The sequence below is a fragment of the Jatropha curcas genome, chromosome 9 (genome assembly GCF_041381405.1).
Source record: "Jatropha curcas cultivar XTBG-Jc1 chromosome 9, XTBG_Jcur_1.0, whole genome shotgun sequence".
In the NCBI taxonomy this organism is placed as follows: domain Eukaryota; kingdom Viridiplantae; phylum Streptophyta; class Magnoliopsida; order Malpighiales; family Euphorbiaceae; genus Jatropha; species Jatropha curcas.
Window position 1 is genome coordinate 25,920,515 of NC_143159.1, and position 23,114 is coordinate 25,943,628.

At 31.4% G+C, this 23,114-nt stretch overlaps 2 protein-coding genes across 4 annotated transcripts; both read left to right on the forward strand.

Moving 5' to 3' along the window:
• The first annotated feature begins 211 nt into the window (after positions 1 to 211).
• Positions 212 to 12,677, forward strand: ABCB25 (ABC transporter of the mitochondrion 3). The gene is made up of 19 exons (XM_012222387.4): positions 212 to 822; positions 921 to 1,326; positions 1,422 to 1,483; positions 1,636 to 1,679; positions 1,775 to 1,877; positions 2,134 to 2,241; positions 4,015 to 4,098; positions 4,208 to 4,268; positions 5,520 to 5,665; positions 5,763 to 5,879; positions 6,173 to 6,258; positions 6,601 to 6,689; positions 7,222 to 7,277; positions 7,576 to 7,656; positions 7,785 to 7,850; positions 7,938 to 8,030; positions 8,898 to 8,962; positions 9,639 to 9,774; positions 12,090 to 12,677. The coding sequence occupies exons 1-19, from the start codon at positions 502 to 504 to the stop codon at positions 12,231 to 12,233; spliced, it is 2,268 nt and encodes a 755-aa protein (XP_012077777.1). The 5' UTR covers positions 212 to 501; the 3' UTR covers positions 12,234 to 12,677.
• Positions 12,678 to 12,818: 141 nt separating this feature from the next.
• On the forward strand, positions 12,819 to 20,239 carry LOC105640568 (uncharacterized). 3 transcript variants are annotated; one of them, XM_037641328.2, is made up of 10 exons: positions 12,819 to 13,456; positions 14,550 to 14,784; positions 16,356 to 16,398; positions 16,499 to 16,574; positions 17,225 to 17,279; positions 17,438 to 17,536; positions 18,222 to 18,290; positions 18,381 to 18,645; positions 19,163 to 19,293; positions 19,402 to 20,239. In XM_037641328.2, exons 2-10 carry the CDS (start codon positions 14,575 to 14,577, stop codon positions 20,053 to 20,055), a joined length of 1,602 nt encoding a protein of 533 aa, XP_037497256.1. In that variant the 5' UTR covers positions 12,819 to 13,456; positions 14,550 to 14,574; the 3' UTR covers positions 20,056 to 20,239. The 3 variants fall into 3 exon arrangements, with proteins under 3 accessions (XP_037497256.1, XP_037497259.1, XP_037497257.1); XM_037641331.2 differs by having other exon boundaries at positions 18,381 to 18,627; XM_037641329.2 differs by having other exon boundaries at positions 17,225 to 17,270.
• The last annotated feature ends 2,875 nt before the right edge of the window (positions 20,240 to 23,114 follow it).

Genomic DNA, 23,114 nt, shown 5'->3' on the forward strand with positions numbered 1-23,114 from the left:
GTTCACACACTCTGTACAGCTATTTATTTCACGCTCCACTGATCAGCTTGGTAAGGAGTGAAATAACTAAAAAAATAAAAATTAAGGTGGACGAGGTCTTTTGCAAAGTTAAAAGGGATAAATAATTATTCGGTGAAAATAAGGGAGAAAATTATGTATCGTCATCTTTTTAACAAGCAGAAAAGAATCATTTAAAAAAAAAAGAGAGAGAAAATATGAATTATAAATGTGATGAACAACCTGTCATATCATGTCTCAAACCGAACGTTTACCAAAATCGCAGTTAAATACAGAATCATGAACTAATGCAGAAACAGTTGGTGTCCAATCTGAGGTAAAATATGATTGGCTAAACAGATTCTATTGAAACCGATGTCGTAAAAGGCCGAAAACCTCAATCTCAGTTCTCAGACCCTGCACCGCCGCGGCTCCGCCGTTTATTTATTTGGATTCAACAGTAACAACGATAACACCAAGAAGAAGAAGAAGAAGTAAGCAAGAATGTTAGGAGCAGCCGTTGCGTCCAAATGGATTAGGTGTGGCGCTCGAGAGCTTATTCTCCACAATGATTCTTACAAGAAATCAATCACTTGCTTCCGTTCTTCTCTTATTAGAAGCACAGCCACTGTTGGTGGCAGTTCTGTTTATATCAATTTTCCTTCGCTAACCAACTATAGCAACAGCAATAGATTATACTCTACAACGCAGCCTCTTCCATGGAAGAATCGAAGAATTTCTGGTTCTGGTTCCACTGGACATCATCTCAATTGCAACTCTTTCCTCTCCGATTCTCCTTTTTCAGCCGCTGCTTCCAGGCAACCGGTTTGTTAAACATGATTGCATAGCTCATACTGTTTCCTTCTTTTGAAAAAAAAAAAAAATCTTTAATTTCGGCCTAATTTATATCCATATTTTAACAGAGTGCAATGTTAAATGGGCGTGTATTGTTCTCAAGCTCTGCTGCCAATCCTAATAAGGACAATGGAGCTAAACCATCTATTAGTTCTGCTAAACCAGAAGAGAAACAAGTTGCTGATGTGAAAATTCTTCGTACACTTGCCAGTTATTTATGGATGAAAGATAATTTGGAGTTTCGCTTAAGGGTTGTGACTGCTCTTGCCTTTCTTATTGGTGCTAAGGTCTTGAACGTTCAGGTCCCTTTTCTATTTAAGCTTGCTGTTGATTGGTTGACTACTGCCACTGGCAATGCTACTGCCCTTGCTTCCTTTACCACTGCTAATTCTACTCTCATTGCGCTATTTGCTACCCCTGCTTCTGTTCTCATTGGATATGGCATTGCCCGTTCTTGTGCTTCTGCTTTCAATGGTAATTCTTTTATACATGTACACTTGCTCTTTAGACTTTTGACCTTTTTTTCATTTTTTTTCTTCTTATATTTGGGCGAAACTCTATTCTGGCAGAATTGAGGACTGCTGTGTTCTCTAAGGTAGCTCTGCGAACAATCCGTCAAGTGTCTAGGAAGGTAAATTATGATATGTTCTAATGCTTTCTTTCTGCTTTAGCATGTTTTCATCAAAGCTTCATTTGATTAAGATACTTTGTTGGTCTGCTTCTGCTGTTGTATCTCACATTTCCTTCCATTTTACTTAATACAATTGTATTTTAAAAGTGCAGGTGTTTTCACATTTGCATGACTTGGACCTCCGCTACCATCTTAGGTATTTTTCTTGATACATATTGCTTCTATTAAATGGTGTTTTTAACAACTTACTTACTATATTCTTCTGTTCCAATTTGTTTACTATCTTTCTAGTCGAGAAACTGGTGCGTTAAATAGAATAATTGACCGTGGTAGCCGTGCAATAAATTTTATCCTCTCTTCAATGGTGTTCAATGTTGTGCCAACTATCTTAGAGGTATGATTATATCTTCACCCTTTTTCATAACATTACAGGCCAGATCTAGTTTATTTTGCATCTGATATTTACAGTATTAATTATAGTTCTCTTTGATGCGGCCTTATAGTTGTCTATGATGTGGATACGTGATATATATCTGTCTATACTGACCCATCAATTTCTCAGTTACAACCTAACAAAGTAATATGTCTCCACTGAAGAGATTGTTTGCTTTTGAACATCATTGATAGCCTTTTAACACACATCCTTTTAGATATCTATGGTGGCAGGTATTTTGGCATACAAATTCGGAGCCCCTTTTGCATGGATCACTTCACTTTCAGTTGCAGCATATGTTGCTTTCACATTGTCTGTGACGCAGGTAACGTATCTTCTGCAATTCTTTCTTCCCACATGCATGTAGGTTCTTAACAATTATTGAGTACTCAGTTTTGTTTTCTATTACTGCCATCTGCTGCAGATTTATCTTCATTCATTTTGTTATGCAGCATGGGTTTGTTAGTACCATTCTAACCATAAAACAGGAATAGAATCAGACATTAGTCCACTTCGTTTTCATTCTTGAAAAGAAATTAAAGATATGATGAATTTTTACAAATGTATCAGGTTTCTTTTTGCTTAAGGTGGTATTTGATAAGATTAAAATTAATTGTTTAAATTTCTAATTGCAAATATGTTTTAGAGCTCAGTGACTTATTGTATTTGGTGCAAATTTTAGGTTAAGATTATTAACTTATCATTTTAAGTGAATTTACATTAATTAAGTATTTTAAGGACCCATTTGGCATTGCTACTATACGTCGGCATAGCTATCAAATCAAGAATTGAAATCCTTATTTTCAGAATCAAGAATCGAGAATTGAGAATCAAATTGAATTTAAAGATTTGAAGCATACGATTCATGTCAATTCTGATTGACCGGTAAGATTCATATCATTGCGCATGGGAATTGACTCGAATCATATGATTCGAATTGCAATTGTAAGATTCTAATAACACTATGTAGCCAGATTTTGGTCCACAATTATGAGAAACTTTGTTTGCCAATGGATCTAGCCACTTGCAGTAGAGTTTTGTACGAGTCCAAAACTGCTTTAGGAAAAACTAAAAAGTTCAAAATATGAGCTTTTTCCCAAATCAGTTTTGCACTTGTATAAAACTCTATTGCAAGAATCTACACATAGACTCCAAGAAAATTGCTTATAATTTTGGCCCAAAGTGTGCTACTTATAATAACAATGCCAAGTGGGCCCTAATGGTATGTAAATAAGCATTATCAAACAACTTAAAACTAATAATCACTGAAAATTTTAATTTTAAGTACTGAATGGTTGATATGTCGATTGTGGAGGGTGCCAAAAGATGAAGAGGTAGACTTAGAACCACATGGAAGGAAGTTGTCTCAAAGATCTACTACTTCTTGGCATTAATGTGGGTTTAGTTATGAATAGATCAGAATGGAAACAAAGGATATATACAACCGACCTCAACTAGTTTGGGATTAAGGCTTAGTTGTTGTTAATGTGAGCAACAAAGACACCACCTAAATTAATGTGAGCAATAAAGGAATACCAACAAAAAAAAAAAAAAAAAAAAAAAAATTCTACAAATCATTTTGGACTCGGAGCAAATTCTGTTGCAACTAGCTATATCCATCTGGCCAACAAAATTACTCCTAAGTTTGCTGAAAATCTAATGCTTGCATCAGTTGTACCAAGCAATCCTTAAGAGATAAATAAATAAGTGTTATCAAACAACTAAAACTAATAACTAGTGAAAATTTCAATTTTATGCGTTAAATAGTGTTATCAAACATCACCTAAAATAAATTGAGCAACAAAAAATTATCAACTAAAAAAAATTTTGGATTCTTCATTTTCCAAGCAACAACCGGAAATCCTATGTTGGAATGTCCATTCCTAAACTACGATGAAAAAAGTGACACTCAAATAAACCATTCTCATTTAGCCTTTCCTTGCGCTAAGGCCTGTTCCAATGCCATTTTTTAGGGGGTGCAGGTGGAGGGATATTAAGACGGGCTGCCTTCATTTCCTTCTCTCTTGAATCTTATTTCTCAAGTGAGTAAGATTTTATATGTTGGTCAATATGATTTTAATGGCTCCTTGTTTTCTAGTGGCGGACCAAGTATAGGAAGGCCATGAATAAAGCTGATAATGATGCTAGTACAAGGGCAATTGATTCTCTAATCAATTATGAGGTGAGATTCTAATTTTTTATTTCTGAATTCTGTTTTTATTATTTATTTTTCAATTCTTTTTTTTTTTTTTCTTGGCTATCTTACCTATTTTTTCAATTCCATGTTTTAGACTGTCAAATATTTCAACAATGAAGCTTATGAAGCTGTTAAATATGATGAGTTCCTAAAGAGTAAGTAGATTAAGCATCTAGTTTTATTTATTTTATTCATCTACTTAATAGATTAATGCGAAGTTTCATTTAGTAGTTCCTTGATATCTGACGTTTCAATAACCATATCTATAATCACACATTTTCATTTGGGGTGTGGGTGATAGAGATTCTCAGATTCATAAAGATTTGGTATAACTTATGCATTTTGCTGATCTTTTGCTGCGTGCCTGAATATGTGTCAATGAGCTTATGCCTGGCTCCTAGAAGGACTTATAATTTCTATGCTAGAAAATTGTCATTCTAGCACAGCTCAGCCTCAAATTAACTTATAACTTAAGGGAAGTTGGAAATTTGAAAAAACTGAAATAGTTTATATAACTTTGCAGTTAAGTGCATATAATTATATAGTTTTCATTTAATTTTTTTCTGGGTCTGCTTTCTGTTTAGTTTGTGATTGTGCTGCTTCAACTTGTAAATTGTTATCTTGTTATCATTGCATGAGCAAAATTCTATTTCCTAATGATACCCTGGAACTTCTCTAGGAAAACTACTCAAGTTTTTGTGTTTGTTATAGTCCTGAGTATGGGATCTAGTTACAGATGATCTAATTGAAAACCAATGAGGATTCGAGAGAAGTGGTTGTATTTATGAATTTTCCTACCTTTGTGACCTATCTTGTAGTTGTTAAAGAAAATAACAAGAGCTTGTTAGAGAGAAGTCTTTGACCTCTGAGTTTACCGAAGCCAAACCTTTAGGAGTGTTTAAAACTGTCATGACCCACAAATTTTTCAATACAACTGAACAAAAGAGTAAGCGCTAATAACCACCCAATATGAAACTCATCCTATGATGCATGCAAAATGCAAGGAAGTAACACTTACAGAAAAAAAACTGAACAAAACTAAATATAACTGCCCACTCTTTCTAGTTTCCCCTTCTTGCACTCAATTGAAACAACCTCGACTGAATTCTTCTCACCAACTTGCTGACACAATCCTTGCCGCGGGCCTGTAAAAGCCTGCTTCATAATTTTTTTTGATTTTGAGCGGGCAATTTTTTGGTTGGCTATCCAACAAGTTATTAACTCAAAATAATAGTCCATTGCATTTAATGCACTGTGGCAGAAATATCTTTTTCGTGCTATATTACATTAATATATTTTATTTAGCACTTCTAAGAGTGTTTTTGTGCGTGTATTGTGTCCTGCAACTTTATAATGCTTCAGTTTTTACTTCTCTGTTCTCACTATTTGACTATGATTTTTTCCAGGATATGAAGATGCGGCAATTAAAACACAGAGAAGTCTTGCTTTACTGAATTTTGGTCAAAATGTTATATTTAGTACAGCTTTATCAGTAGCTATGGTGTTATGTTCCCATGGGATTATGAATGGCCAGATGACTGTTGGTGATTTGGTAACACTTCATACAATCACCTGTTAGAAAAGTTTTATATTGTGTTGAAATGATTAATTGATGGTCGACAAGTTTTGTATCTATATATAAAATGCAGGTTATGGTGAATGGGCTTCTCTTCCAGCTCTCCCTTCCACTTAATTTCCTTGGCAGTGTTTATCGTGAGACCATCCAGAGTCTTGTTGACATGAAGTCCATGTTTCAATTACTTGAGGTAGTCATAAATGATCTTCCCATAAGTTTCTTGCAGTTCAGGAGTTGACGTTTGGTTTCATTGTTTTTCCTCCATATTGCATCCTCTTCTTCTTTTTTGTCACGTTTTGAAACAATCCTTACATTGTGAACTGATTTTGTTCTCTCTTTTTTTTTTCCTTTATGGAAGCATGGAAGAATAAGAAGTGTAAAAAAATATATGCAAATAACATCTGCTTATTGATCTAAGTTATTTAAATTTATGTTTATTTTGAGAGGCATTGGTTAAATTTTTCTGTTTTAATGATTTTTCAGGAAAGGGCTGATATTAGAGATAAAGATAATGCAAAGCCTCTTAAGTTAGATGGGGGCAACATTCAGTTTGATAATGTACACTTCAGGTACAATTGGTGCTTTCTTTCATTACTGTTGGCTATAATTTTTATCAATGTTAAATCTCTATTGATAATTCTAACAAAAATGGATACAATTGAAAAGGCATGTTATTATTAGATTTTTTTGGTTGTTAGCCCTTGCGGTTATAGACTATTGGGCTTGCCTTAATCAATTTTATGATTTTCTTTTGAAAAATTACTAATTTAGACTCTTGATGTAATATCAATATCAAACAACTGCAGATAATTTGAAAGAACACAGTATAGATCTCTGGAAGATTAAGTTTACAGATATTTAATCATCAATATGTTTAATTGCTCATGTTCTAAAGTTGGAACTTGTAACAGTTACCTGGTGGAAAGAAAGATTCTTGATGGCATATCTTTTGTTGTGCCAGCTGGGAAAAGTGTGGCTATTGTTGGCACAAGTGGCAGTGGTAAGGCTTTCATTTGTTGGAGTTCCTATTACCTTCATCCATTTGTACTTGCATCATTTTTTTAAACATCAGAACAATTATCGTGATAACTTTATCCATTAATTATTTCTTCAAATTGGCACATTCCAGTCCATGGTAACATTGGTCTTATGTGCTGGGGTTGCCTAAGCATTTATATAAGCATTTTGTTCTAATTTTACCAAACGCATGAAGTACTACATAGGTCATAAGGCGTAATTAACTTGTCGTAATGGCTAGCAAGCAATGAGAGTATCTTTTTTGCTAGCTGGAACACTTGCTGCTAAAGAAGAGCAAAAACAAATTCAAAAAAAAATGGGAGAAAACGTGGTGGCAGTAGCCCCCCACCTCCAAACTCCTGTTAGATTGAGCAATTTCTTTTATGATTTTTAACAACGCGAAATTTGTATGCGTTTTGTTTGAAGTAATACCCATGCTGTTAGATAAAGGAATTTCTGTTCATTTAGTTAGTTTGCTGCCATGTTAATTAATCTTGATTGGTATATCCTTGCAGGCAAGTCAACTATTCTTAGATTGCTCTTCAGGTTCTTTGACACTCATTCTGGAAGTGTAAGAACTGACGCTTTCATTTTACTAGCTTACAGGTCAATTGATCAATTCAATTTTCATTTGTTAATAGTTTAAGGGTCCAATCAATTTTTAACTTTTCTTTTTCTGAAGTTTTCCTTTTAAATCTGGTGGAATAATCAATCAAAAACAAACAGAAAAATAAAAGAACTCTCTCTGGAGTTTCTTTCACTCCTTTGCTTCCTGTCTAGAGCTTATTTCTTTGATCCATAATGATGTTGCTTAACAATTTTACTGGTTCTGATGCTGGTATTAGAAACTTTCCTTTTCTTTTTGACAGATAAGAATTGATGGCCAAGATATACGGGATGTGACACTAGATAGTCTGCGAAGGTGTATTGGTGTTGTCCCACAAGATACAGTTAAGTTTTCAGTAATTCAGTTGTTTTTTATTTATTTTTCCTATTTTCCTGATAAATTAAGAGATCCCTTGTAAGATTTTGCGAAGTAGTGATGTGGATGAGTCTGCTACTCTTACTCAATGTGCAGGTACTTTTCAATGATACAATATTTCACAACATTCACTATGGTCGTCTTTCAGCAACAGAGGAGGAAGTGTGTCTTGTCTCTTCTTAAATTTGTTGACTATGAAAGTGTTGACTGTGCTTGGTTATAATTTGCTTAACACTTACTTACACACAGGTGTATGATGCTGCTCGACGTGCAGCAATCCATGATACTATCATGAACTTCCCTGAGAAATATTCTACTGTGGTAGGGGAACGAGGGCTCAAGGTAAGAAGTCTATTGAATTAAATAAATAAATGCATTCTTGGGTATGGTTGTGTACACCCATCTCAAGAACTTGACTGAGTTACTGTTGTATGTTTAAAAGATTTGCTTTCCTGCCAAAATGATCATAACTAGAAATGGAAAACTAGTAACTGCTACATCATTCTCATACTCCATGGGAATAAAGTCACCTTTTCTTTTAAACCACCAAGGGACATTGTATACTTGTCTACGTGTTTGTGCATGTCTGTATTATATATATATATATATATTTCTGAGTTTTGAAATCACAATCACATATAAAAATTATGATATGCATACATATAATGTTATGATGTAAGTAAAATTTTGTACATTATTAACTAATAATATTTGCAAGTTAATATTATCAAAAAACCTGTGGTTTAGCCATCGAACCAATGAACTTAATTCTGAGTTTCTCTGTTCGATGTTAACTTCAGCTATGAGAACACTCATTAAAACACATTTGATGAGAAATTGAATAGACTATGTGATGCAGATTCCCATTGGTATAGGTGCCAATCATGACCCAAGAGGCCTTTTCGCAATTTTTTTCTTTTTTAAGCCGTTCTAGCAATCGGAAAGTTAATAAATAATTTACTATTTTTCTAGGGTTTACAGTTTTCTATTTTATTTCTCTATATAAAGTTGTAGCCTCTACCAATATATTTGGTTTATGTTGAAGATGGAGAACCTAGGGTTCTGCAGTACTGGGATATTGAAAGCTACATGGGAAAATGCAATGCAGAATAAAGAGCTTATACTATTTAATTAATACTTTAATGGAGATGCATTATCTGCATAGCAGTGAACTGTTCACCTTCTAATAGTCATGCAATTTTGCTTCAGTTAAGTGGTGGTGAGAAGCAGCGTGTGGCATTGGCACGTGCATTTTTGAAAGCACCTCCTATTCTGTAAGCACTCCATTCTTCTTCTTGGTCAAACTTTTTTATGCATATATTATATCTTGAATAGGCTATTATCTCTCAAAATCAAACTTAAATTACCCAACACTGACAATCTAATCAAAATCAACTTAAATCATTTAAGCATTGTTTCATTTATCATGCACTTTTAACATGTGTAGTTTTTGGTATTTCTTCCCAGTGATGGAACTATTTGGTAGGCATTGCTAGTTTGGTTGAACCAGCATTATTTGGCTATTTTGTAATGTCGATATTCTCATTCTATTTACATTTAGTGCTGGTTGCAGGGAATATTGTACGCTTTGCACTATGAACTATTTCTATTGTCATAGTTTTCTAATAGGTATGCTGTTGTATGGTAATCTCTCTTTGCAGCATGTAAATAGCCAATGATTTCTACAATTCAGTTATTGTACTTCTGAAGCTTGTGGAAGCAATTTTCTCCTGAACGTAGCATTTACCGTGTAGCTTATAGTATTACCAATGATATATTCTATGCATCCTTTGTCAACTATGAACCTAATCTTGCAGCTCGGACTCAAATTACTCAAGATGTCAAATCCATATAAAGTTTAAATAGTGATCCTCACGAAAGTGAAATGTATACCAGCTATTTTCTTCCCAGTTAATCGTATATATAAATTGGATGGTTTGATTTCATCAGGCTGTGTGATGAAGCTACAAGTGCACTTGACAGCACCACAGAAGCAGAGATATTAAGTGCACTGAAGTCATTAGCCAATAATCGAACTTCAATATTTATTGCTCATAGGCTTACAACTGCGATGCAATGCGATGAGGTAAGCATTCACAAACAATGTCCTTTTCTTATGATTCTGAAATTTTAGGGTGCTAATTGATATGAATATTTTTAAAGTTTATAGAAGAAACATGATTTGATGGAATAATGGTGTAGATTTCAGTTATAGTAGTTCATAAATTATAATTGAATAACAGTAATTTATAATATCCATTATTAACTATATGTATTTATAAGAAAATATGGTTTTAGTTTTAAGATATTAATAAAAATATTAGAGAATTTATATATTAATTAATGAAAATCGGATATTTCAGTTAATATCATTAGTATTTATCAGGCAACCAAAAATCAAAAAGGTTCTAAGATAATAACCAAACTCAACTGAAACTGGATTTCTATTTTGTTGGTTTTAATTTGGTTCTAACCGAACAAGGAGCACCCCCTAACAATGACCTATATTGTTACTCAAAACTCTATTCATACACCCTGCTAGTGGTTTTTTTCCCCACCGGGGTGGGGGGGGGGGGGTGGGGCGCGGGGGTGGGTTTGGTCTTTAAGGTAGCGGCTTTATCATACCAAATCCTTATCCTGACTTCAAATTAAGTCTAGTGATTTCCATTTTCACCCAACTTCAGATACTTTTAAGTCTTCCTCTCTCTCTCCACTTATATTTATTTATGTCAACATTAATGAATACCCACTTCTAGATGCCTTGCTTCCAAATTTCGCTCATTAGTTGGGATATCTCTTCAAAATCAATTTTATTGAAAAGAATATTTGCTTAATATCCTTGGCACATGATAATGAGATTTCCCTTTTATTCATACCATTAGATTTGTGAATGCCAAAAATGGGGGTGAGCATTTTTCAGTTCAATTAAAAAGAGCTGACCAAACGTATGCTTTTTAGTTTCTGTAATTGGCTTCCCCCCCCCCCCCCCCGGGTGATTTAGTGGATTTATTTTGTGTTTGATTTTTTTTTTTTTTTCATTGATTATGGTTGATTTCAATTGAGGATGGTTTTTGGGTGTAACAATAGAGTTAATCCACTTGTGATGTGAAGGTCCTTAGAGCGTACAAATGTTGGATGCTTTGTGCATTGGTTACCCTTTTATGGTTGATTCCAGTCCGATGAAAGAATAGGTCTGATCCTAGTATAATACTTGGACAGAAATAAAGTATCTTTGTGAGAACCAATTAGCATAATTGCTGAACCAGTCAACCTGGTTGGATCTTAGTTGGTAGAGCCATAATCTCTAATTGTGGTTTGAGGAGTTGTCGACCCAAAAATTGCTTAACAACTCCTTTATTTGATCTGAGTCTGGGTATATGCGGTAATTGGTCAAATTATTATCTAATCAGTTTCTATGACAAAATTGTATTACATTTCTTGTGGCTTAGAAGCTATTCATATTTATCATGTGCAAAATGAAACAAATCCAATTTCATTTTTTATTTTTCTTAGCATAAACAAAACATGTTCGTGTAAAGACTTATTTTAGTTACTTCTTCCACTGCTATTGTTTAATTCATATTTCAATTAAAATTTTCGAATTAATATTTATATGAAATTTATATATTGAATTTAAGTATGTTATTTTAGTAATTTATTTGTAATATTTAATTAAATTTATTACTTCTAATAAATCACTTTTTAATAAAGGATTATCATATATAATATTTATTTAATGGAGTTTTGGGTAAACTCCAGTTTAACCCTGGTTGAACCTTGTAGATTTAATGTGGGAAAATATTTTTCTATATTTGATTCATCAATAGGGACACATATATATACACATACAAGATACTATAAACCTATTTAGAATCTAACTCCTAATAGAGTTCTATTTACAACTCCTAATAGAGTTCTATTTACAACTAATCCTTAACAAACCTTAAAGGTGTAACCCTTTACCTTTGCTAGTTCAAAGACCAGATTGGGTTTATTTTTATTATTTCGGTTATTGTGGTTTGGTTTCTTCCCAAATTCATTTTTCTTCAGTTTTGTATTCAAAAGAATTCAGTTAATTTGTTGTAGCTCAATTTGAAACTGAACCCATTGACACTCTATAGAAAAATAAGTTAGCCGCATTTTAGGAGTGTTTTTGAGTTTGCCAGTGATATTTCAGTATTAGAAAAGAGAGTCCTTCATTAGTTGCCTTTGAACATTACTTATATATTGTAGGCCTGTTCAGCTTCTAATTTAAGCTTTTAGTTGGATGCTCCAACACAAAATAGTGTATTCAATAAAGTTTGTTGCTATCTGTACACCATGGCATTAATCAGTCTGTTGATCTTCTAATACCTATACTACCTATTTATAATCTTCCATTCCTTCAAATATGATTTTCAGATAATAGTTCTGGAGAATGGGAAGGTTGTTGAGCAGGGACCCCATGAAGTTCTGTTGACCAAGGCAGGAAGATATGCACAATTATGGACACAGCAAAATAGTACCGTGGATGCTATTGATACAGCTATTAAATTGGAGGCATAACGGTTTTCTTCTTGTTTAATAATCCTTCCACCTTCCTGAAACCACACAAATAGAATGTTGGCCGAGTGATTCCTGCTACTTGGGTACGAGACCTATTTGATTGCATTCTCGAATGAGTATATTAAGGAACACGTGTCATGGAAGAAAGATAGCAACCTCTCTTGCTACATGAGAAGACATTTGGAACTGAACTTATGGTGAGATAGAGCATAGCCTTCACAAATTCGTGAGTTGCACAAATCAAAAGCCATCGGAAAACTGTATATCTAAATTTTCTATCGTGCTTATTTCTGGTCCTTAGATTGAATGAGGCAGGATATAGAAAGATAAACTTGCATCTCATCATAGTTGTATACTAACAATATACCAAAGTTGATAGATACTACAAATTTTGTATCGCATCATTTTTAGATATCATAATAAAGCTTTGTGCAATTTTAGAAATGCTGATGTTTGCTTTTCGGTGTGATTCCATAAATTAATCGCCTGATACAGGAAAGTGTTGACTTTTATCATATCGTTGTGTTTCGTTGTACATTCCATAATAATCTTTTGTGGATCAAATAGGGAGACGAAAGAAGCTGCCATAGTAGGATAGTATTTACTCGTCTGTGACCGCAAACACGCTGTAGCTTGGCGGTTGTATGCATAGTTGGCTTTCCTGTGGTATTTGCTCTTCAGTATTCAGATAACATATGCGCGTATACATTTTCATTTTTACAGTGAATTGTCTATATATATGCATTTTTACATTGAATTGTCTATTATAGCGGTTCAACGTAGCCGTTTTGGAAGTATTTTTACAGTGAATTGTCTATGTATATGCATTTTTACAGTGAATTGTCTATTATAGCAGTTCAACGTAGCCGTTTTGGAAAGTTTTCTGGCTAAACTTGATGATTTTGACGCGTCGAAAAAGACACTACCTAATGCGTTGTCATTGTGCCAAATGTGTCGACAATTTCAGGTCGTCGAACCAAACAGGAAGTTACTGGCGCTTGAATCACCGTACATTTGTCGAATTGATTGTTCCACGTAATACTTACCATATCACCAATAGGGTCACACAGCATCTCATTTTAAATGCAGAAGAGTAGTCTTGAATTTGCTGGTGTAGAAGTCTCTAAATTTCTTTGTCTATCATTTTAGGTAAAAGAGCTGCATAATAGTGAGAAGGGACTGGAGGATTTTGCCAGTTTTGGAAGATAATCCTATTCTAAGTGGTAAGATAGTTAATTTGTTAATTGATCTCATGTGATTTCTTTTCTGCATTGTTTGGTTTTTGCTGTTATGCTTCTGTTCTGTCATCTGTGCTTGCTTCTGTTGCTGAATACTCATGAGTATACCATTTTACTCTATTTTGTCCTTCTGGATGGCCAAATCTTTTTGGCTTTGGCCCCATCTGTATATCTACCAATGTTCCTTTTCTTCTTCTTTTGTTTTTTTTTTTAGATTGAAGTTTTGATTTGATTGTCTAATTAAATATTTCTTTCTCCACTGTCATGCTGATGTTGATTTTGAATATTATTGTTCTCTCTTTCTGGAGTTGCTGGAGTTGCGTTTGAGTTTGGTTGGACTAAGATGACATTTTTTTTTGGAGAAAGCAAAGATTTTTTTTTGAAAAAAAAAAAAAGTAAAATTATCAATTCATTGATAAACAAAACAATGTAGAGAATTGAAATGGTCTGTTGAGAAATAATAGATTAGATCGTAGTAAAGGAAAATAAAATTAAAGCAGCCCTGTAAATCCTAGAGTCATAAAACATCAATTTTTCTCACTTCTCTCACAAATCCATGTGGAGTCTACATGGTGGCCCATTTCGAGTGGGGCCGTTCTCTTTTGTATTTTTCGATTCTAATAAATACCGAAACCGAAACGCATAATCACAAGTTATAATCTTTATTTTCAAAAGTTAATTAAATAATCGTTCAATTTCATTTTTTTTACCGTTCATTAAACATTTTCTGTTATTTTTTTTTTCATTAAAATGTGGTGAAATTTTTTTTTCTTGATTAACTTTTCAAAAATTCTTTTCCATATTAGTATTAAATCAAATCTGAAATTTTTTCTTTAATCGGAAACATTGCGTATTCTAATTTATATGCTTAGATTAAATTATTAGATAAAATTTGATAATAAAATTAAGATTTTTCATGGAGATTAAATTCGAAATAAAAGGTGTTTTTTCAATTGACTAATGAAAAAAATAAGTAAAATCTTAATAAAAGGATTGTCTAGCTAAATGCTAACAAAAGAAAAAGATTATTTAATTAATTTAAAAAAAATCCTAATTAATAACTGATTAATTTTTACAGGAGAATTGTGTTTATAGAAACAAAAATGAGAAGGAAGGAAGCCATAGCAGGATCTAGAAGGAGTGCTCGAATATCTGCATTGGAGGAGAAAGCGCGTGAGCTGGCTCTCCAAAGACGCGCAAAACAACTAGCTGCTTCTTCGTCACCGCCATTACCATTACCAGCTGCTAGAAAGAGAGGACGAAAGCGCAAAAGTCTTCAATCAGTGGTAGTTAATTCTGTTACTCCTCACAAGGTCTCTCTCCTTTCTTTCTTCTTTGTTAGTCCTAATTGCTTGTCATTTATTTTATTTATATTTTACTCATTTACCTCTATAAATAACTGCAATTTGTTTGTTCTTTATCTATCTTTCACCCAATCACCGATCAGAAAATTATAATTATATTTAAATCTTTCAAGTAAAATGTTTTACCTAAATTTTATTATAATAAATATTTTTTCAACAGTAGTAATTCGAGAGTAAATTACTATATATTCTCTTTATTTACTCCCTTTGTCCCAAAATATAAATCGTTCATGGATATTAAAAAAGCAGTTAATTCTCCTAAATTATAATAAAAATAAGGCTAATTTGATCAAGTTATGGTTTATCTCAAAATCAAGAATCACTTGTAAAAATTTAATATAAATAGGGGTAATATTGAAAAAATATCATTTATTACTCTTTAAAATACTCAAAATGATTTATATTTTGGCTAAAATTTATATTTTGGAAGGTCTTATTATTTGGTCAAATACACCGGTGAAAATATAAGTTTTCAAAATTACACTATCTAATCTATGTGTTATGAACCTGTTACACTGTAAGATCCCTTTGTCAATAATTTTTATCAATTTTTGCAGTCAACTTAAAAATAATAATAATAAATTTTTATAAAAATCAAATAAAACAAATGCGATGGGACAAAAATACCTTTATAGTAACTTATTTACTCCAAATGACATCATTCTCTCCTCTTTATCTCAATTTTTCAACTGGATCGGTAATAATCTCAATTTTCCAATGAATTGGATCAAATCAACCAGAAATCTCCAACAAAATAAAATTGAAGATTTTTTACCAAATTATTCTTTATCTCAAAATTAAAGATAAATTGTGAAACAATTATTGTATTTAATATAAATAAGGGAAACATTGAAAAAATATCATTTATTATCCTTTAAATACTTAAAATGACTTATATTTTAGAACAAAGAGAGTAATAGATTGCAAAACATTTAATTCTCGAAATTTTGTGCTTTTTCAATAGTTGCTGAGATACTGATGGCCCGTGTGGCTTAAAAATTTTTGCAAAATATATATTCTTTTCGTCTCATTTTGTTTACATGATTTGACAAAACATATATATTAAGAATTTAATCAATAAAAATTATTTTGTCATTTTTTACCCTTAACTCTTAAGATATTAATAAAAAAAATGTTATTTAATAACAATTATAAATGTTATCGTGAGAAAAATAATTATTTAGATATATAAATTTAGAAATCTTACAAATATTTTTGGACTTCAAAAAAAAAAAAACAAGCAAATAAAATAAGACCGAGGGAGGAAATATTATTTTGCCTTCACTAATTTGAGTATTTTCCTTTTGCCTTATAACTTCAAGTCTTGGCTTGCAATCCTCACTGGTTTTCACCAAGTTAGTTTAGGGAGTAAAACTGTTATTTTTAAAATAATAAGGACTAAAATATTAATCAGATTGTTATTAGGAATTCTTTGATAAGAGTGCTTTAAAATTCAAGAAATCATTTAATCTAAGCATATATTACAAACTTCTCTTACTACATTAATTAGTTGTAAACAGGAAGGAGAAGACCCAAAACACGAAGACAATGCAACAAAAGCTGGTAAGCCATTAATATGAATAAATAACATAAGCATTATATAATAATTTTCAATTAATTAAATTTTTAAGTTGTGATTAATCTATTTAATTTCTTGTTAAAGAAATGGAAAATTTGTCATCTTCACAAGGGATGCCAAAGAAAGAAACACTGGAGTTTATCCTTGACGTACTGCAAAGGTAATTATATTATGAGAAAATAAGAAATTGATCCCTAAATTTAATGAAATTAACACATGAGAACTTCTATTTTGAAAAATTAATTATGAGATTCCTAAATTACGATTTTTTAATACTTTGGTCTTTCCATAAAAAACAGAAGGATCAAAGTGTTACGGAAATCATAAAGTAAGAACTAAAATGTTAATGTGATCATAATTTAGAGATTTTATTATTAGTTTGACTATAATTTAGGGATCAATATTTAAATCAATCGCTAGACGTTAATTTGGTTAGAAGGACTAATATATTAACAGAATCATGAGTTAGGGGCCTCATAATTAATTTTTAAAAATAAAAGTCTCATATAGTAATTTAAGTATAATTCAAGGACTAATTTGTTATTTTTATCTTAAATTATACTCATCGTTTGTTTGGTTTAAATATTATTTGCAATATAGTCGATAAGTGTGGAATAATTGCTTTTCTCGCTTTCTGTAAGAGAGTGAGAAGCGGAAGGTCTCGTGTCGGAATCCTCTCGATCATAATTCACAAGAGTTTTTTATACGAAAACAAACTGTAGGAAAAAAATAAAAAATTTTATTATTTAAGTAGTGTCTATATGAATATAACATTATTTTCTCATCTCATATGGACACATATACATATAGGAGAGACACACAAGAGATATTTGCACAGCCAGTTGACCCCCAACAGGTATGCAATGTAAAACCTCTAGACTATGATTTTTTTATTTTAATTTTTACATAACAAAAACACATTTTTAGGAAGTGTTGTGCATTAATTTTTTTTTTTTTTTTTTTTTTTTTTTTTTTTTTTTTTTTTTTTTTTTTTTTTTTTTTTTTTGTGTGTGTGTGTGAAAGGTGGCTGACTATTACAATATTATCAAAGAGCCAATGGATTTTGGCACAATGAGGGCTAAACTACAGGAAGGAATGTACACAAGTTTTGAACAGTTTGAGGTTTTGCTTCAGAACTAAACAAATTTCTTTTTATTCAGTATCTCTGTTGAGTTGAATATTCTGTCCGATTAATTGCCATAAAAAAAAATTACCAATTTTTGTTCCTGAAATTTGCTAATGACTTGACACTCTAATACATTTTAAGTTAATTGTGCTTAATTATTTATAAAATTTTGAAATTAATTACATTTTAGTCTCTAAATTATGAAATTCTAAAACATTATAGTCTCTTGAAGCCTTAAATAGATTTTTCACCGATGATAGTATATAGGGATTGAAATTGGTAAGTTTGAAACAATAAAGAATATCTAAAATTTAAGTACGTAGAGCTACAAATGAGTTAAGTCAACATACTTAATTTGTTTCGAGCTCAGCTCGTTAAAGGTTTATTCAAACTCAAAAGGTTTATTCAAACTCAAATTCGATTTAATTTTAAAAAACTGAACTCGAATTTAGCTCATTTAAGCTTGAGCTTTTAACTTAACTTATTCACTAAACGGAGTTGAACTCTACTCCTTAAACTTATCAAACTAGTTTTATTCAAGCCTAACCTCAACTAACTTAAAGCGGCTTAGCTCATTTACGTCCCAAAGGTATTTTTTTTTTTTTTTTTATTTACTAAAGTTCTATCAGGAACACCATGTCCAGCATCAAATGATCTTAACTTGTCCAAATTGTTTCGCAGCGAGATGTGTTTCTGATATCCAGCAACGCAATGAAGTTCAATTCTTCAACTACTGTATATTATACAGAAGTAAGCTACCTCTTATACTATAATTTTTTTTTCAAGAAAATTATTTTTATTATTATTATTATTATTAATGCAAAACCTGACTGTTTTCAGGCTCGAGCTATAAGTGAATTAGCTGAAAGGCTTTTTCGATCTTTAAGAACTGAACCCGAGAGTTTTCAATTGGAGTATACGCGAACAAGAAGACGCTCTGGTAAAAAACCACAAGTGGAAGTTGCAACTGACGCTAATAAACCTTCTGCTTCAAAACATGGTCTTCCTCTTAATCATAAGAGAGTTAATTACCAACCATTCGCTTTCAAGCCTCGCATTGGTCAAACCAATAATCAGTTTCTATCGAGTAAGAAATCACACCAAGGTTTGCTAACATTTTACTTTTTTTTTTTTTCCAGTAAAGATAAGTCTGTTATCGTTCTGATAAACAATTAAAACCTCGTTTGATTTCAAAATAGCCAATTTCTCAGGAAGTATACTTCTCATGAAGTACTCTTTCAAAGAAATTATTTTCCATAAAGTATGATTTGAATATATTGGTATGTAAATCAATTTCTTGAGAAGTAAATTAGTTTCAAACTGCAAATTACAATAATATTTATAATATAAATTTAAATGTATTTAAATAATAAGATAAATTGATAAATTCATTGCACTTAGAGAACTACAACTTCCTTAGTCATTCCTTAGTGTTTACCTTATGTTTAAAGGCCAATGTCATACTTTTTTTTTAATGAATTTATATATATATATATATAGAGAGAGAGAGAGAGAGTAAATGTGATGATTAGGATTTAAACCTAAGTGATTATCTAATATATTGTAGTAAGATGTGGTTGAACGTTGTAGTTTAAATTCTTGTTTGCTTTGAACATTGCCAGGAAATGGTAGGAGTTTATTAAATTCTTCAGAAATTGAAAAGCGTATGACATATCTGCCTCAGAATTTCTTCCGCACTGAGAATGACAAGATCATTTCATCAGTTTATAATATGCCAAAACAGCTTGCCCATGTAAGTTTATAATTTAGACAATAGATTAACGTTTCTTACAGTCTAAACATCTGAATCTGAATTGATTGTATTTTGATACTGATAATTTCTTTTTTTATGATGTTTCAGGCTCCTATTGCATGTGGCCAATATAGAGAGAGTCTAATGCAATTTGTTAAAGATTTAGGACCAGCAGCACAAATTGCTGCAAACAAGAAACTAGGAAAATATTTTCTTCAGAATCCTTATAGTAACCAAATTTCTAACCCTTCTGGTTCCTATAAAGGAAAGATGGTTTGTACTAATGGTGGATTAGGAGAAGATGCTAATTATAGTTCGTCCAAAGCAAATTACAATTCGGACCTTCTTATGGCAAGTCTTATGCAAATTAGTGCTGTTCAAGATAAAGCTAATCATACTCCATCAGGATCTTATTACCCTCTCACAGGATATGAAAATTTACCTGTTCCACCTCCTCCTCCTCCTCCTCTTCCTCCTCTTCCTCCTCCTTCTGTTATGGTTTCGAGTTCTTTACTGTATCCAAATGGAGAGGCAGGACCCAGCAATGCTGTTCCGGCTCCGGCTCCGGCTCCGGCTCCAGCTCCATCGTGGGGCTCACCTTCTATGTTGTTAAAGGGATCAACTCATCAAGAAATGCCATCATTCAGGAGAATGAATTATGTTCAAGGAGAGCCTATTGAGGAGCTGTTTTGGAATCCACAAGCGCAGCAATTCAACTTCATGAATGGTAAGCTTCAGCCTGATTTGAATCTTCAGCTTTGAGTTTTACAGTCTAAATTTTGTATCCTGAAAAGGTTAAAGTGATGATGCTGCGACCTGATGACTGCTTCCTTCTTTACTGTACCTGATGTTATTTTGGATTTTTTTTTTTTTTTTTTTTTTTGAAAGGAATGTTATTTTGGACTTATTAATTATCATTGCTTAATTAGGATGTGTTTGGCTCTCATTTTCAGGTGTCAAATGCCTTATTACATAAATTAACACCTAAAAATTTTTTTATGAAAAAATCTAAAACATTTTCGATAACTCGTTAAACCCTTCAATTTAATTATAAATCATAACTATTTAATAATTTAACTTATAAATCTTATATATGGAATACGAATTTTTAGATTCTTTAATCACTAGATATTGATAACCAATATGATACAATTTCTAGTATATTATTTAAAAAGTAATTTATAAAATAACCATTCTCTAATATGAATACTTTAACATTACTAAAATACTAATATAAGAGTATATTATATAAGAGTAAAGCAAAAAATAAAATTTAATTATATTAACGAAATTTTTTTCCTAACAGCATATAGATAAAATAATTTGATATTACAATTAAGCATAATTAAAAAAATAAAAAATTAATATTATTTCATTCTCAAAACCTATACAATTAAATAAATAATTAAATAGATATTTCCTCAACAAGCACAAGATGCCAAATATGAAATTGATAATTGCATGCTAAATATTCTTTTGTAGAACTTCTTTGATTGCAAGAGCTTTATGGAAAATTTAGAAAAATGGTGGGTAAGACCATGGCGGTGTGGCTGCCTTTTTTCAGACAAACAAAGATGGGTTAGCTCTTGCTGTCCAATTTCTTGAAATTATGTTTTTATATATCTTCAAACATTATGTTGGTATTTATATATACACAATGACATAACAACACATGACATGTTTTTTGCCTTTAGAATCACTTATCATGGGACTCTTTCATTCTTCTAATTTAGGGCATCCTCACATTTGGAGGGCATTAATTCATTCATTTGGAGTGATCTAAAACAAGAAGCTTCTTCTTGATTTTTGTCCATTTTTTCATAAATTAATAATAAAAAAATTGTCTACTACGATACTAAAACATAAGTTACAGACCTATCTTTATAGTATGGAATGAGTATTTGATTAAATAAATTAAAAAATAATAATATTTCTAAAAATAATATTTTTATACGAGAAAAATGTGTGTTTAAAATCATTCTTGAAAATGACTAAATGCTTATTTGACTTTGACTGTTACAATTAGTTGATGGTAATTAAAGGTCAACGATCAAGTTTTGTTGTCGGTGGTTGCAATTGACCATAAAATGTTTGGTTCTTCAACATTTAAATATTAATTATGATTATAATTTTCTTATAATTAAATTGATATGAGACATTTTCATACGGTATTTAAAATACATCAATGTTTAATTTTGCTTTTCAACCGCTAGCTCTTTTTTTTTTTTTTTTCTTTAATATGATATATTAGAATTTCACTCTCACTCAAATCAATGTAAATGATACAAGGAGCTCTAAAAAATTTTGTTCATCTAATAAGAAATTTTAATGAAAAATTTAAAAATAAACTTAAAAATCGACGAATTTTAAAGTGATTAGCTAAATTTTTTAAATATTTTGTGATCTGATTATCTATCTTGTGATAAGTGTACAGAACTTAAACTATTAAATCTAATGGAACAATATATTATAATAGGAGACTGAAAAATAGAGTGTGTAATTTGATTGAAATAGATTTTATTTCATTCTTGTTTCAATGTATTTTGCAATTTAAAAATGCATTTTTTTCCATTCTAAATATTCCTTTGAAATGAGAATTTTTGTTTTGTTCCGGTCCATTAAAATTTAACAATACTTGGAATATCAGTTGTGAAATGATAATACTAACCAGGCATAGCTACCGGTTCATTTTGAACTAAAATCAAACTATACTGCAGATAAATTAAAATTAAATATGAACCTTTGATTTAAAATTTTAAATTGAAACTGACAGTTTAAGGACCGATAAAATTTATATGAATGTTAAAATTTAAATTTGAATAGGCTCAAAAATGGCAATTAACCAACGGTTTTTGTTCAATTCAAATTGAAAATTTTTATTTTTATTTTTAAAATTATAATCACTCTAACCTATTCTATATGTCTCTAAAAATCTAAATAATTTTTACTATATAATACACTTTGAGATTTTTTTTTTAAATACACTTTACTTAAAAAAAGTTAAAAATTTTAAAAAGTAAAATGGTAAAAAAAATATTAAATATTAGTATAAAATTATATTGTTTTACATAAACCGAGTTTAATATATATAATACTTTTATTGTCACTTAAAAAAAAAACAATATTCTTCTACTGCCCAGAAAAGGTGAATGAGGTGACGTGGACCACATTTATTCATACAGTGACTGTAACTTCAGCTGTGTCGTGACATTGGTATTGGGTCTGGAGTAGCCTCCTCAAACCCTACCTTTTTATCCATCCATGTACGATTTCTAGACTCTACCCTCTCTACTCTACCCTATACCTTCCTCTACTTTCGCTTTTATCCATCCACACTCTATATATATACATATATAGTATATTATACTCTACTATTACGCTCTTCTCTCTCTCTCTCTCTCTCTACTTCCTACAGTGCAATTTAGATAACCGCAGATCAAATCAAAACCCCACCGCCACTCTTCTCTTCTTCACTCTCCACTCTTCTCTTTTCTTTCCTTCTCCCCATATTTATTTTTATATATATTTATATAAAACTGTGTATTGATATGATATGATTTGCGGTGTACAAGGTGTCACTTACTGTTCAACTACATGCCCACTTCATATCCTTTTAAATTTCACATTTTTCATTTCCATGTAGTCTGTAGAAGCGAAGGAAGAATAAGAGAAAGGGAAGGGAGGAGAAAAGGGGAAGAAAAGAAAAGCTTTATTTTTTTCTTTTTTTTTAAGAGGAAGAGGAAGAGGATGAGCTTTCTCTGCAGATTTATAGAGATCTTTAATTAACTATCGCTTTCTCTATTGTTTTTTATTTTTCGCTG

Coding starts and splice junctions, on each gene's coding strand:
- LOC105640568 (XM_037641328.2), top strand. CDS start 14,575: ATGAGAAGGAAGGAAGCCATAGCAGGATCTAGAAGGAGTGCTCGAATA. Junction 18,646..19,162: donor GAGTAAGAAATCACACCAAG/GTTTGCTAACAT, acceptor GAACATTGCCAG/GAAATGGTAGGAGTTTATTA. Junction 19,294..19,401: donor TGCCAAAACAGCTTGCCCAT/GTAAGTTTATAA, acceptor ATGATGTTTCAG/GCTCCTATTGCATGTGGCCA.
- ABCB25 (XM_012222387.4), top strand. CDS start 502: ATGTTAGGAGCAGCCGTTGCGTCCAAATGGATTAGGTGTGGCGCTCGA. Junction 5,880..6,172: donor CCATGTTTCAATTACTTGAG/GTAGTCATAAAT, acceptor ATGATTTTTCAG/GAAAGGGCTGATATTAGAGA. Junction 7,851..7,937: donor TTTCAGCAACAGAGGAGGAA/GTGTGTCTTGTC, acceptor ACTTACACACAG/GTGTATGATGCTGCTCGACG.